Source organism: Piliocolobus tephrosceles, chromosome 10 (genome assembly GCF_002776525.5).
Source record: "Piliocolobus tephrosceles isolate RC106 chromosome 10, ASM277652v3, whole genome shotgun sequence".
Taxonomy (NCBI): domain Eukaryota; kingdom Metazoa; phylum Chordata; class Mammalia; order Primates; family Cercopithecidae; genus Piliocolobus; species Piliocolobus tephrosceles.
In genome coordinates this window covers 69981454-69997612 of record NC_045443.1, presented here as the reverse complement: position 1 = coordinate 69997612, position 16159 = coordinate 69981454, and the positions used below count along the sequence as shown (strand labels likewise).

General features: G+C 36.4%; 1 protein-coding gene across 1 annotated transcript in view; it reads right to left on the bottom strand.

The window, feature by feature from the left end:
• Positions 1-16159, bottom strand: part of TRHDE (thyrotropin releasing hormone degrading enzyme) — a 412928-nt gene that overhangs the window by 34247 nt on the left and 362522 nt on the right. Inside the window, exons 13-15 of the mRNA XM_023226560.3 lie at positions 15787-15934; positions 13596-13693; positions 13054-13161 (exon numbers count right to left, since the gene is read on the bottom strand). Of these exons, the coding sequence (XP_023082328.1) occupies positions 13054-13161; positions 13596-13693; positions 15787-15934 (354 nt within the window). The remainder of the gene's footprint in view (positions 1-13053; positions 13162-13595; positions 13694-15786; positions 15935-16159) is intronic.

Here is a 16159-nt window from a genome sequence, read left to right as displayed (position 1 = left end):
AAATCCTTGCAATTATCTAAATGTATGATGGAGAATTTTAGATGTAAACTTAAACATATTATTTTAGGAGATACATGTACATAAAGTTTGAGAGCTATTCAATTATTCTAGTAAATTGTCCTTAATGCATTTCTTTCTCTTACTCAATAATGCAATCATTAACTCCCATCACTCTTTCTTCCTCAATAACGGTCAAATAGCTCCAATCCTTTTCATTTGCACTACCAGCTCTCAGGGCTGGACATTTTTTCCTCATCTCCTTGCACTTATCAAATTCTCATTTGAGAGTCTCTCAGAACACCACCAAACTTTCATTTGTTGCACTTGTCTTGAGTTGTATTTTTACCTTTGTGTGACTATTTGAACAACTTTTATTTTCCTCTTACCTCCTTACTACTCCACCTGACTTTGGGGTGTGTAAAGGCAGGAACTATGTATTTTTAATTCCTGGCAAGGGGCTAGCATTAGTTGACTGAATGAATGACACATTCTAAATGTCTAACACTGCCCAACACATAGGAGTTATTTGATGTATATTTATTGAGTGCATATGCACAAAACATACACCATTCAACTCAATAATACAAAGAGAAATAAAATTAGTCCTATTGTGGGAAAATTGTATGATTTATGGATTTATGTTCATACACAGTGAGTGTGAAATTTTGAACTTTTAGAGCTGATATAAGCACAGGAAATTTGGGGGCAATCTCCTTACTTCAGAAATACAGTTGAGATTTTGAGAATTTAACTGACTCGTCTAAAGCCACAACTGTTTAATGACAAAGGAAAAGCTAATTCCTGAGCCCAGCTCATTGGAAGGGTGGGCAGCCCTGTTCTTTCTGCTATTCCATACAAACTCATTGCTATGATCACTGGTCTACAAAATGTCTATGTTGGTTACAGCACTAGAGTTGCAGGTCTGACTTTAGCCTATGAAAGTTTAGAGTGAAACAATTTATAATAAGAAAAATAAAAATAGTGGTATAAAGAACTGAGGAAATAGGACCACACCAACTTGGAAACATAAACAATAAGTTAGGATCTATGTTTTGGGGAAAGAAAACATGAGGTTTCTGGACGAGATATACACAGACCATAGTGGAAAGAGTCTTTTGTCCCTCCACATTTATGTTCTCACATAAGAAAAGCAAATATTGATGATAACGATCAGGCATAAAGGAACACAGCTATCTGGAACACTCTACACTATGAGATAAAGTGAGCTCTGGCGGACAAAGGGATATTTGCCATGAATAGCAACTGATTAAGAAGAGCAAGGATGAAACAGTTACATCTGCCAGGAGGCCAAGACAGGCACTATTCCTCAAAATAGGGGAAAAGGGGCAAATGTCCTCCTGCTCCTAAATTGAGAATCTCTATGGTAGCATTTTGTTTTATATTTTATGTCACAGGTCACATCCTTGTAAGACTCAAAACTTATAGAGGGTAGATTGAGCATTGAAGGCATTCAATAAGTGTTACTATTTCTACTGTCCCCACTTAAAATTCACACTGCCCACTATCCAAAGATAGTGAAAACAAGTAGAGGGTAACTCTGAAGAAGACTAGTTTTTTATAATTTTCTGCAAAGGTTAAGTATCATATAGGCATTCTTTTACATAACTCTCATGACTTGTGTGGTTAGTAATATGATTGCCATTTTGTACATGAGGAAACTAAAAGACTTTTCCAAGGTTATTTAGGGAAACAACTTCAATTTGACCACTAGTGTCTTAACTCTGAAAACAGTAACCTTTCACTACACCAGCGATTCTCAAAGTGTGGTACCTATACCAACAGCATCAACATTACATGGGAGCTTGTTATAAATACAAAACCTTGGGCCTCATTCTACCTACTAAATCAGAAACTCAGAGGGTGGAGTCCAACAAACTGTTTTAATGCCATCTGATATTTCAGGTGCATGTTCAGGTGCAAAAACCACTGGCTTCTGCCATATAGTACCATGCAACCCATGTGCATAAAACTGTTGCTTACTCACTGAAGTGAGTACTTGACGTATGTCAGACAATTTTTATTTATTTATTTTACCATTTTTGAACAAATGTATTTTACTGATAGATAGTAGTGTGATATACCGCAGAACCACACGCAATAGCGTTAGGGGCAGGCAAGCTGGGTAAAGAAGTCCAGCTCTACCACCTATTGTCATATAATCTTGGCAAGTTGCATAACTTTTGTAAATTTAGAATTTGGTTTTGGTAAGAAACAAAAATAAAAATAGTGAGATAATGCACAAAAAGCACTTAGCCAGCACCCACAATGCAGTAAATGCTCAATATAGAAAATAAATAAAATATAGCTTTATGATTATCATTAAAGACAATATTAGTAATGTTATAATTAATTAAATAAGTAGTGAAGCTCATGTATTGTGTATGTTGCAAAGTAGAGATTTGCCTCTACTTAGAATTTTATTATGGAATTGTTTTATTTTTCCAGTTTCAAAAGGAATACCTAATTTATTTCAATTCAATAAACATTTACTATATAACAAGGTGCTGTGTTGTTTCAGGGTAATTTTTTTAAGTATAGTGAAGATACTAGTCTTCAATTTATGTTAGGGAATAGACATTATTATCTATTGAGTAATGCGTTAGATTAAATCCTTGGGGACTTGGCACCAAGATGGCCGAATAGGAACAGCTCCAGCCTCCAGCTCCCAGTGTGAGCGATGCAGAAGATGGGTGATTTCTGCATTTCCAACTGAGTACCGGGTTCATCTCACTAGGGTGTGTCAGACAGTGGGTGCAGGACAGTGGGTGCAGCCCAGTGAGTGAGAGCTGAAGCAGGGCGAGGCGATGCCTTGCCCGGGAAGTGCAAGGGGGAAGGGAATTCCCTTTCCTAGCCAAGGGAAACCGTGACACACAACACCTGGAAAATCGGATCACTCCCACCCTAATACTGTGCTTTACCAAGGGTCTTAGCAAATGGCACACCAGGAGATTATATCCCGCACCTGGCTCAGAGGGTCCCATGCCCATGGGGCCTCCCTCATTGCTAGCACAGCAGTCTGAGATCTAACTGCAAGGTGGCAGAGAGGCTGGGGGAGGGGCGCCCACCATTGCCGAGGCTTAAGTAGGTAAACAAAGCGGCCAGGAAGCTCGAACTGGGTGGAGGCCACCACAGCTCAAGGAGGCCTGCCTGCTTCTATAGACTCCACCTCTGGGAACAGGGCATAGCCAAACAAAAGGCAGCAGAAACCTCTGCAGATGTAAATGTCCCTGTCTGACAGGTTTGAAGAGAGTAGTGGTTCTCCCAGCACAGAGTTTGAGATCTGAGAATGGACAGACTGCCTGCTCAAGTGGGTCTCTCACACCTGAGTAGCCTAACTGGGAGACATCCCCCACTAGGGGCAGAGTGACACCTCACATGGCTGGGTACACCTCTGAGACGAAGCTTCCAGAGGAACAATCAGATAGCAACATCTGCTGTTCAGCAATATTCACTCTTCTGCAGCTTACGCTGCTGATACCCAGGCAAACAGGGTCTGGAGTGGTTCTCAAGCAAACTCCAACAGACCTGCAGCTGAGGGTCCTGACTGTTAGAAGGAAAACTAACAAACAGAAAGGACACCCACGCCAAAACCCCATCTGTATGTCACTATCATCAAAGACCAAAGGTAGATAAAACCACAAAGATGGGGAAAAAGCAGTACAGGAAAGATGAAAATTCTAGAAATCAGAGCACCTCTCCTCCTCCAAAGGAACGCAGCTCCTCACCAGCAACGGAACAAAGCTGGATGGAGAATGACTTTGATGAATTGAGAGAAGAAGGCTTCAGATGATCAAACTTCTCCGAGCTAAAGGAGGAACTACGAACCCAGCACAAAGAAACTAAAAACCTTGAAAAAAGATTTGACGAATGGCTAACTAGAATAACCAATGTAGAGAAGTCCTTAAACGACCTGATAGAGATGAAAACCATGACACTAGAACTACGTGACAAATGCACAAGCTTGAGTAACCGACTCAATCAACTGGAAGAAAGGGTATCAGTGACTGATGATCAAATGAATGAAATGAAGCGAGAAGAGAAGTTAAGAGAAAAAAGAGTAAAAAGAAATGAACAAAGCCTCCAAGGAATATGGGACTATGTGAAAAGACCAAATCTACGTCTGATTAGTGTACCTGAAAGTGATGGGGAGAATGGAACCAAGTTGGAAAACACTCTGCAGGATATCATCCAGGAGAACTTCCCCAACCCAGCAAGGCAGGCCAACATTCAAATTCAGGAAATACAGAGAATGTCACAAAGATACTCCTAGAGAAGAGCAACTCCAAGACACATAACTGTCAGATTCACCAAAGTTGAAATGAAGGAAAAATGTTAAGGGCAGCCAGAGAGAAAGGTCGGGTTACCCACAAAGGGAAGCCCATCAGACTAACAGCGGGTCTCTTGGCAGAAACTCTACAAGCTAGAAGAGAGTGGGGGCCAATATTCAACATTTTTACAGAAAAGAATTTTCAACCCTGATTTTCATAACCAGCCAAACAAAATTTCATAAGTGAAGGAGAAATAAAATCTTTTACAGACAAGCAAATGCTGAGAGATTTTGTCACCACCAGGCCTGCCCTACAAGAGATCCTGAAGGAAGCACTAAACATGGAAAGGAACAACTGGTACCAGCCACTGCAAAAACATGCCAAAATGTAAAGACTATTGATGCTAGGAAGAAACTGCATCAACTAACAAGCAAAATAACCAGCTAATATCACAATGACAGGATCAAGTTCACACATAACAATATTAACCTTAAATGTAAATGCTCCAATTAAAAGACACAGACTGGCAAATTGGATAAAGAGCATCAGCACCCATCAGTGTGTGTATTCAGGAGACCCATCTCACATGCAGAGACACACATAGGCTCAAAATAAAGGGAGGGAAGAAGATCTACCAAGCAAATGGAAAACAAAAAAAGGCAGGGGTTGCAATCCTAGTCTCTGATAAAACAGATGTTAAACCATCAAAGATCAAAAGAGACAAAGAAGGCCATTACATAATGGTAAAGGGATCAATTCAACAAGAAGAGCTAACTATCCTAAATATATATGCACCCAATACACGAGCACCCAGATTCATAAAGCAAGTCCTTAGAGACTTACAAAGAGACTTAGACTTCCATACAATAATAATGGGAAACTTTAATACCCCACTGTCAACGTTAGACAGACCAACGAGACAGAAAGTTAACAAGGATATCCAGGAATTGAACTCAACTCTGCACCAAGTGAACCTAATAGACATCTACAGAACTCTCCACCCCAAATTAACAGAATATACATTCTTCTCAGCACCACATCCACTTATTTCAAAATTGACCACATAGTTGAAAGTAAAGCACACCTCACCAAATGTAAAAGAACGGAAATTATAACAAACTGTCTCTCAGACCACAGTGCAATCAAACTAGAACTCAGGACTAAGAAACTCAATCAAAACTGCTCAACTACATGGAAACTGAACAACCTGCTCCTAAATGACTACTGGGTACATAATGAAATGAAGGCAGAAATAAAGATGTTCTTTGAAACCAACGAGAACAAAGATACAACATACCAGAATCTCTGGGACACATTTAAAGCAGTGTGTGGACAGAAATTTTTAGCTCTAAATGCCCACAAGAGAAAGCAGGAAAGATGTGAAATTGACACCCTAATGTCACAATTAAAAAAACTAGAGAAGCAAGAGCAAACACATTCAAAACCTAGCAGAACGCAAGAAATAACTAAGATCAGAGCAGAACTGAAGGAGATAGAGACACAAAAAAACCCTTCAAAAAATCAATGAACCCAGGAGCTGGTTTTGTGAAAAGATCAACAAAAGTGATAGACCACTAGCAAGACTAATAAAGAAGAAAAGAGAGAAGAATCAAATACCTGCAATAAAAAATGATAAAGGGGATATCACCACTAACCCCACAGAAATACAAACTACCATCAGAGAATACTATAAACACCTCTACGCAAATAAACTACAAACCTAGAAGAAATGGATTAATTCCTGGAGACATACACTCTCCCAAGACTAAACCAGGAAGAAGTTGAATCCACAAATAGACCAATAACAGGCTCTGAAGTTGAGGCAATAATTAATAGCTTACCAACCAAAAAATGTCTGATACACAGCCAAATTCTATCAGAGGTACAAGGAGGATCTGGTACCATTCCTTCTGAAACTATTCCAATCAATAGAAAAAGAGGGAATCCTCCCTAACTCATTTTATGAGGCCAGCATCATCCTGATACCAAAGCCTGACAGAGACACAACAAAAATAGATAATTTTAGACCAATATCTCTGATGAACATCGATGCAAAAATCCTCAACAAAATACTGGCAAATCAAATCCAGCAGCACATCAAAAAGTTTATCCACCATCATCAAGTAGGCTTCATCCCTGGGATGCAAGGCTGGTTCAACATATGCAAATCAATAAACATAATCCAGCATATAAACAGAACCAAAGACAAAAACCACATGGTTATCTCAGTAGATGCAGAAAAGGTCTTTGACAAAATTCAACAGCCCTTCATGCTAAACACTCTCAATAAATTAGGTATTGATGGAACGTATCTCAAAATAATAAGAGCTATTTATGACAAACCCACAGCCAGTATCATACTGAATGGGCAAAAACTGGAAACATTCCCTTTGAAAACTGGCAGAAGAAGGGATGCCCTCTCTCCCACTCCTATTCAATACAGTGTTGGAAGTTCTGGCCAGGGCAGTCAGATAAGAGAAAGAAATAAAGGGTATTCAATTAGGAAAAGAAGTCAAATTGGTGCAGATGACATGATTGTATATTTAGAAAACCCCATCATCTGAGCCCAAAATCTACTTAAGCTGATAAGCAACTTCAGTAAATTCTCAGGATAGAAAATTAATGTACAAAAATCACAAGCAGTCTTATACAACCATAACAGACAAACAGAGAGCCAAATCATGAGTGAACTCCCATTCACAATTGCTTTAAAGAAAATAAAATACCTAGGAATACAACTTACAATGAATGTGAAGGACCTCTTCAAGGAGAACTGCAAACCACTGCTCAACGAAATAAAAGAGCACACAAACAAATGGAAGAAAATTTCATGATCATGGACAGGAAGAACCAATATCGTGAAAATGGCCATACTGCCCAAGGCAATTTGTAGATTCAATGACATCCCCATTAAGCTACCAATGACTTTCTTCACAGAATTGGAAAAAACTACTTTAAAGTTCATATGGAACCAAAAAAGAACCTGCATTGCCAAGACAATCCTAAGCCAAAAGAACAAAGCTGGAGGCATCACGCCACCTGACTTCAAACTATACTACAAGGCTACAGTAGCCAAAACAGCATGGGACTGGTACCAAAACAGAGATATAGACCAATGGAACAGAACAGAGCCCTCAGAGGTAATACCACACATCTACAACCATCTGATCTTCGACAAACGACAAAAACAAGAAATGGGGTAAGGATTCCCTACTTAATAAATGGTGCTGGGAAAACTGGCTAGCCATATATAGAAAGCTGAAACTGGATCCCTTCCTTAAACCTTATATGACAATTAATTCAAGATGGATTACAGACTTAAATGTTAGACCTAAAACCATGAAACCCCTTGAAGAAAACCTAGGCAATACTATTCAGGACATAGGCATGGGCAGGGGCTTTAGGTCTAAAACACCAAAAGCAATGGCAACAAAAGCCAGAATAGACAATTGGGATCTAATTAAACTAAAGAGCTTCTGTACAGTAAAAGAAACTACCATCAGAGTGAATAGGCAACCTACAGAATGGGAGAAAATTTTTGCAATCTACTCATCTGACAAAGGGCTAATATCCAGAACCTACAAAGAACACAAACAAATTTACAAGAAAAAAACAAACAACCCCATCAAAAAGTGGGCAAAGGATATGAACAGACACTTCTCAAAAGAAGACTTTTATGCAGCCAACAGACACATGAAAAAATGCTCATCATCACTAGCCATCAGAGAAATGCCAATCAAAACCACAATAAGATACCATCTCACACCAGTTAGAATGGCAATCGTTAAAAAATCAGGAAACAACAGGTGCTGCAGAGGATATGGAGAAATAGGAACACTCTTACACTGTTGGTGGGACTGTAAACTAGTTCAACCATTGTTGAAGACAGTGTGGCAATGCCTCAAGGATCTAGAACTAGAAATACCATTTGACTCAGCCATCCCATTACTGGGTATACACCCAAAGGATTATAAATCATGCTGCTATAAAGACACATGCACACGTATGTTTATTGTGGCAGTGTTCACAATAGCAAAGACTTGGAATCAACCCAAATGTCCATCAATGACAGATTGGATTAAGAAAATGTGGTATATATAAACGGTGGAATACTATGCAGCCATAAAAAAGGATGAGTTCGTGTCTTTTGCAGGGCCATGGATGCAGCTGGAAACCATCATTCTCACAAAACCATCGCAAGAACAGAAAACCAACACCACATGTTCTCACTCATAGGTGGGAATTGAACAATAAGAGCACTTGGACACAGGAAGGGGAACATCACACACCAGGGCCTGTTGTGATGTAGGGGCAGGAGGGAGGGATAGCATTAGGAGATATACCTAATGTAAACGATGAGTTAATGGGTACAGCACACCAACATGGCACATGTATACATAGGTAACAAACCTGCACATTGTACCCATGTACCCTAGAACTTAAAGTATAACAAAAAATAAAATAAAAATAAATCCTTTCAAACTTTACTTTGTATTGGCTTACAGCTTTAAATTGTGCCCTTTAACAGTATTTAAATACATTGTTATGATACATATTTAACTTCCGGTCAAATTTATTACTTAGAGAAAACCCTATAATACCATATCTGCAGTAATACTATGTCCAATTTTTTTTTTTTTTTCACTCAATGAGACTTGGGCCTATTATTTCTTCCTTATTTGCACCAACCAGTGAAAGAAACCAATTTCTATTCCCTTTATAATGCTTTTATACATAGAAAAATGCCGTTATCTTTTCTGTGTCTTTTTTTTTTTTATTTTTTAAGATTTTCAATTTTCACAAGCTCCTCTCATAGCTCATGTTCTCAAGATCTTTTTATCATTTGTATTGTATCTACACCAAATGCTTGGCAATTTGTCTCTTTTTTGAAATGTGTTTTTTTGTTGAACTGAGTCTCCAAATTGCAGCCTAACAAGACCTGAATGTAGCTCAATCCCTTTTTATGCATGGCATCGCTATTACAATTCAACACACTGTAGCATTTGAATATTTTAACAGGTATTAGAATGTCAACTCATTCAATTTATCATCCACTGTAGTTCTTGAATTTTTCTTTCTGCTGCTACAATCTCTAGCTATTCATTGTACTTTTTGGTCCCATTATCCCTCCCTGCAGCACCTTTCACATTCATTCCATTTTTGTGATTCTGATGTCACTGATTTTACCCATATCCCCAATGTATCAATATTATGCTGCATAGTATAGTACAACACCCCCAAATTTGCAATCCCTGCTACTTCTATGACTCACTGTTTTGTAGACATATTAGAATAAATATGTATTTCCCAAGATATTTCATAAGTCTATACATTACCTCTAGTATTCGTTTCTTGGATGACTTTTGTAAATCACTCTAGTTAAGGCTTCAGTTAAACAAACCAAAAGCAAACAAACAAGGATTACTCGTCTATTGTTATAGGGCCATTTTAAAAAGAAATATTGTTCTTTCCTTTTTGACTCAGTTTGAGAAACTTAAACTCAGCACCAACTACAGGATTGCATTATTGTTTAATTATCGAGCTGTCATCCAAAAAATACAGATTACACCTCTGATTTTCACACACACCTAGTAGCATAGTGGATATCATCTGTCCTCACTGCCGGAGGTGACCTGTGCTTGCTGGGCATGTCATGTGGTGGGTTAAGCAAATCTTAGTAAATACAGAGTTAATTTCACTTAACATGTTTACTTTCCCCGTTACAAAAGAAAGCAAGGCAGAGAATATAAAATGAAATTAATGAAGGAAATGACAAAAGAATCTTAAGTTGTTTGGCCCAGATTTTATTATTTTACCACAGATAAGTGGCAGAGTTACCAAAACCAAAATGAGCAGATGAATTATTCAAGTTTACAAGTCAAATATTACCACACGTATTAAATTAAACAGAAACACGTGTGGCTTTATTCTGTCTAGAATTCCCATCTACCCACCTTACATATTCATAGACACCTACTCCTGCCTTCAGTCCTGCCCTATCCACTTAAGTCTTACTTATCCTTCATGAATCAAAATGAGATCCTTCCAAGATAGTAATGTTTCCTTTCTTTGTGTTCACGCTCTATCTTGTACTTAGTTCTTATTTCAAAATAAAACTGTTTAAAAAACAGTTCCTCTATGAATGTTAAGATCCACTTCTTTGATTTCCAGCTACCAGATGGTACTGAGAATTATTCAAAAAGTATTCTTAAATAAATGAACTATTTTTAAAGTAGCATTTTTCCTAAAAGCTATATTTCTAAAATTTAGACAGTGATATTAGGAGTCGAATGCTTTCTAGAGAAATTATGGTGATGCAATGGTGTGAGTCCAATTTCAACAACATGGTAGAAAAACATGTTTATACAAGTAGACCCATTAACATTTTAAAACAATAATCAGCTCTGAAAAAGCGCACGTGTATAGCAAAATAAAACAAAAACAAACAAAACACACAAAAACAAAAGGGAAGAAAGAAGAGACTATAATTTCTCCATAATACATTTCATCTTTTTTCTATGTATATATAATATGGATTTTAATAAAATTGTGGCTGTACCAACAGACACATGAAAAAATGCTCATCATCACTGGCCATCAGAGAAATGCAAATCAAAACCACAATGAGATACCATCTCACACCAGTTAGAATGGCAATCATTAAAAAGTCAGGAAACAACAGTTGCTGGAGAGGATGTGGAGAAATAGGAACACTTTTACACTGTTGGTGGAATTGTAAACTAGTTCAACCATTATGGAAAACAGTATGGCGATTCCTCAAAGATCTAGAACTAGATGTACCATATGACCCAGACATCCCATTACTGGGTATATACCCAAAGGATTATAAATCATGCTGCTATAAAGATACATGCACACGTATGTTTATTGCGGCACTATTCACAATAGCAAAGACTTGGAATCAACCCAAATGTCCATCAGTGACAGACTGGATTAAGAAAATGTGGCACATATACACCATGGAATACTATGCAGCCATAAAAAAGGATGAGTTTGTGTCCTTTGTAGGGACATGGATGCAGCTGGAAACCATCATTCTCAGCAAACTATCGCAAGAACAGAAAACCAAACACCACATGTTCTTACTCATAGGTGGGAACTGAACAATGAGAACACTTGGACTCGGGAAGGGGAACAGCACACACCGGGGCCTATCACGGGGGTGGGGGGGGGATTGCATTGGGAGTTATACCTGATGTAAATGACGAGTTGATGGGTGCAGCACACTAACATGGCACAAGTATACTTATGTAACAAACCCGCACGTTATACACATGTACCCTAGAACTTAAAGTACAATAAAAAATACAAATTAAAAAAAAAATTGTGGCTGTATTTATTTTGGATAAATGTTTACTTCCATGGTCTGATTATATGTGGTAGAATTGAAGGAGGTGGTAAAAATAGCAAAAAACTTTGTATAACATTTTCAGGTCTAATGAAATAGTTTTCAGAAGGCTTAGCAAAAAATCTTGAAAATTTAAAAAATGGGTACACTTTGGTTCTAGAGAAGACAGATGAAATACTGGATCGCTGTCTTCAAATAGATGATAGATCAATTGGCAGATGATACTGACAAAATGTTTTCCTTTTTAGCTTGTATAAGACCAGAAACAATTAATTTAGAAGGCAAGCAGGAAATGCTACAGGAAGGTGAGGTATTATGATAAGTAACTAAATAATGTAGTGAAAGATTCCTACAGAGACCTTTTGAACAGAATAGTTACTCTTTGATCTAGTCATTTAGATATTAAATCTAAACCTAAACAGCTCTTAACAAGACAAATACCAATTATTAATAAGTAGGTTATTCTGACTGCAGTTCTCTTAAGTTTATCCAGAACAAGTGTCTTTCTTTGTTGCCCATGGGATCATCCCTCACACGCATATCAGGAACAACCCTACTATTGCAAATAAAATAGCATCATCTGTACAAATCAGCCCCTAGCTTCTCTTCCTTTTAGGAGGAAAGACTCTAGTTATGGGGGCCAAAAACTGGAGAGGAATGGATATCAGTTGTTCAAAGTGTAAAAAGAAACAGTACATTAATACCCTTGAAAATATAAAGATACCTTAAGAAGGTTTAAAATACTGTAGGCATAATACTAACAATCTTTGATTATGTTTATGTTTAGTATTTCTTTCATTAGCAAGTGACATTTAGCACAGTATTTTTTCCTCAAAAGTAATTTAATTAAACAACTTTAACCTCATATATTAAAATACTATATGGCAAAATTCTAAGATAAGATACAAGTTTAAGGTCATTGTCAAGGGTCACTGAAAAAGGAAAGATCTTTTTTCATAACCTTTTATTTTTAGTTTTTAATATTAACATTTGTTATGCTACTTTGTTTATGATATATGCTGGTAATTGTTTTATGAATAAATACCACAACCTTTATAAAGAACCTGAAAGAGTCTGGATTGAATTTCATTATTTTGTTCTCATGAGATAGCAGAGCTTTCAAAACTTGAAATAAGGTGACAACTTATATATATATTTAAAAATAAAGATCTAAATTAATAAAGTTAGCATAAACTCAGTGAATCATTTCAAAGATACCTGTATTGTGACTTTCACACTATTGCCTTGGAAGCTGTGAGTCTGATACAAAATGTTGCTGTATGCTTTTGTTTTTCCTTGTCTTGTTTTTCTCCAGTTGGTAAATGAAATACATCCACTGAGAATCTGAAAGCACTATTAAATAATATCAGAAATACAGGAATTGGCTCAATTTACCTGTTCCTGTTGCTGGAAATCCAATCTGAAATAAGAGTTGATGCCTGTTGGTGACAGTGCTTGTTGCCAAAACTGCAGGCCAGCATTATAACTTCTCTACGTAGTTCTCTAGATATCATCAAAAGGGAAACAAATTAAAAAGAAAGTTAGAGAAATTAATTCCCTAAATAGTAGATAAATTATTAACATAAGAATGGTTTTTAGATCTGGAAATCCTATGCTGCTGAGTAAAAGTCACTTAGGCAGAGTGGAAGTTAAACATACTAAAAGTTTAACAGTACTCCAGTGAGAGGCATGCGTTCCAATCTCAGTATCACCAATAAAGGTAGATCTTAAATTAAAACACAGCAAGGAAACATCTTTGTTCTCAGGATCAGGCAATGGAAACTGTGCTACCCAGTGATAGTCCTCTCGGGAAAGTGAAATGTAAGCTGAAGAATGAAAGGAAGATTGTCTCATGCTGCTAAAGTCACAATGGCACTAGTAGTACATTACTGTACAGTTCTAGGGGAAAAGAAGAGGATAAGAAAATAAAACAGTACTCATGTTGGTAGGATGCTTGAACAAGAGATCCATTAAAATTATTTTTTGGCCACCCAAGCTTGATATACGTTGTTGCAACTTGCTTTAAAATATATTCCTAAATGGGGTACAGAACAGATAAAGATAAGGTCAGTTTAAAACTTCTGTATACTGATAATTAAAATTCTATAATAAAATTAAAATATTCTTAAAATGTACCTACTTTCAAATATCAGTAAAATTGTAAGTAATGTTCTATTATAATTTTATTCAATTTAATATTTCATATATAGAAAATAGGGATAAAATGCTATTGGAATGGTACAAGTCTACTCTTCTTCCTATTAAATCACTAATTTGCATGAGTAAATATTTTAGATGATGACTTTTGTAACAAAATGAGAAAAATAAATAATATTGATAACACCTATGAGTACATATGTACAAATGTATATAGATATACTATATGAAAATGGACATCTATTATTTATGCATTTTATATCAACAGGGCATATTTAATGCAAAACTACTATGTTGGCCCAACCAATAGCCTAGTACTGATGAAGCTGAGATACACAGAACTCTTCAGTGTAATTATAATGGTATTTCAAAGTCAACAATTCATTCAGCTAATGACACATTTAGGTATCAGTATCAAGGTAAGGCATGCTCTCCCTCACTATTTTTGGTTTTTTTTAGACAGTCTCCACTCTGTTGCCCTGGCTGGAGTGCAGTGGCAACAATCACGGCTCACTGCATCCTCCACCTCCTAGATTCAAGCCATCCTCCCACCTCAGCCTCACGAGTAGCTGTGACTACAGGCACAAGCCACTACACCCAGTTAATTTTTGTATTTATTTATTTATTTATTTATTTATTTATTTATTTATTTATTGTAGAGATGGGGTTTCACCATGTTGCCCAGGTTAGCTCTCCCTCACTTTAATGTGGTTCTTGAATTTTGCCAAAGGAATACAAACATTGAAATTACAATGAAAACAATTCTAAACTGTTTATTGAAAACAAAGAATCTGACATGATACACTATTCTAATATACAAATATATTCAAAAATATATTTTACTTTTACAAAGGTTTAATATTGCAGTGTCTTTGTGTTAGGGAGAAATTAATGTGTAATATTTCTCTAGCAGGTAAAAAATCATATCATAACTATAACGGCCCATTTATTTGCATGTCTGTTCTAAGGGCTTAAACAAAACTAACAATGAACGTAATTATTCCCATTAAAAATCATTAAACAGTTTCTTTTCTGTATGTTTAAAGTAAAAATAAAAAGGAAGGAATTCTGATGGCCATCAGAAATCAGATGGCTCCAATAAAAAGATTTCATGTCACAGGAATCCACTTTTCAGTAATCCCAAATGTGCATGTTAATTAGTATAGTCAGTATGTTATAAAAAATAAGATAATTTTATAAAACACAGAGCAGTCTCTTACACTAACTAAACAAAAATAAATAGTGTTCAAAGATCATGGAAGGCACAATGATAAGAAATTTAAGAATCAAAAGGCTCATGAGCAGTACTTAATCCTAATATTATTGAAAATGATTATTAAATCAGATTAGGTGGCATGAGCAGTGTAATTTTGGTTTACTAGGTTTTGAGTTCAGAAAATCTGGTCAGGTAACAATTTGGAATGTTTGTCATGTCTTCTTGTCTATTTGGATTATCTGTTGTTTGCTTTCCTGTATCCCCTTGGACCCAATTATGAATGGGCTTTTGCCTCAATGTTGATCTTATCCTTGTTAATTAAGGCAGTGAATTGAATTCACTATGCCCTTTTGGATAAAAATAATGACTAAGAATCATTACTGAAAATGCCTATATTCTGTTAAGATCTTTGGGATCTTTCCACCCAGGTTAAGTCCTTTGCGAACACAGAGCCCTCTAACTCTTGGAAAGTAAGTTTGAACTTTAAAACTTTGCCATGTGTATTTCTTCTTTAATTCTGGAGCATTTAAGCTTAATTGACACTTTTAGGTCAGAGCAAAAGGTAGCTTTTGTATTAAATTTCTTCTTCAAATAATTGTCATCTGTGTTGCATAGACAATTAGGACAAAAATCAGGATAACACAAACTAGAAGAACAAACTAAAATAACTTGGGATCAGTTGCATATATAATAGTAGAAAAAGAATAAAATAGTGTATCTTCTAAAAATTAGAAAGAAAAATTATATCTTTTTACATTGAAAACGTTGTAGTTTTCCATGCGGTCCAGTAATTTATCTAGTGGATAAAGAGCTCGGCTGGCAGCATGCCATGGAAGAAAATCCTTCTCCTCAGACAGGTATCTGATAATCTCCAGAGGAATATTCTGAGGCAAATAGCCAGCCCTGCAGTTAAAAAAAATAGATACATGATGATGCACAAACGAAGATTTTTACTTACGCAAATAAAAGACAGAAAAGCAAGATTCATCATAGTATAAAGAAAGCATATTCAGTGCTATAAAAATAAAATTACTCACTTTTAAAATATAGTCATACTTAGGATGCCAGTGCCACCTTAATACATGCAGAGTTGGACAGTTAAAAATTTATGAATACAAAAACATCAGA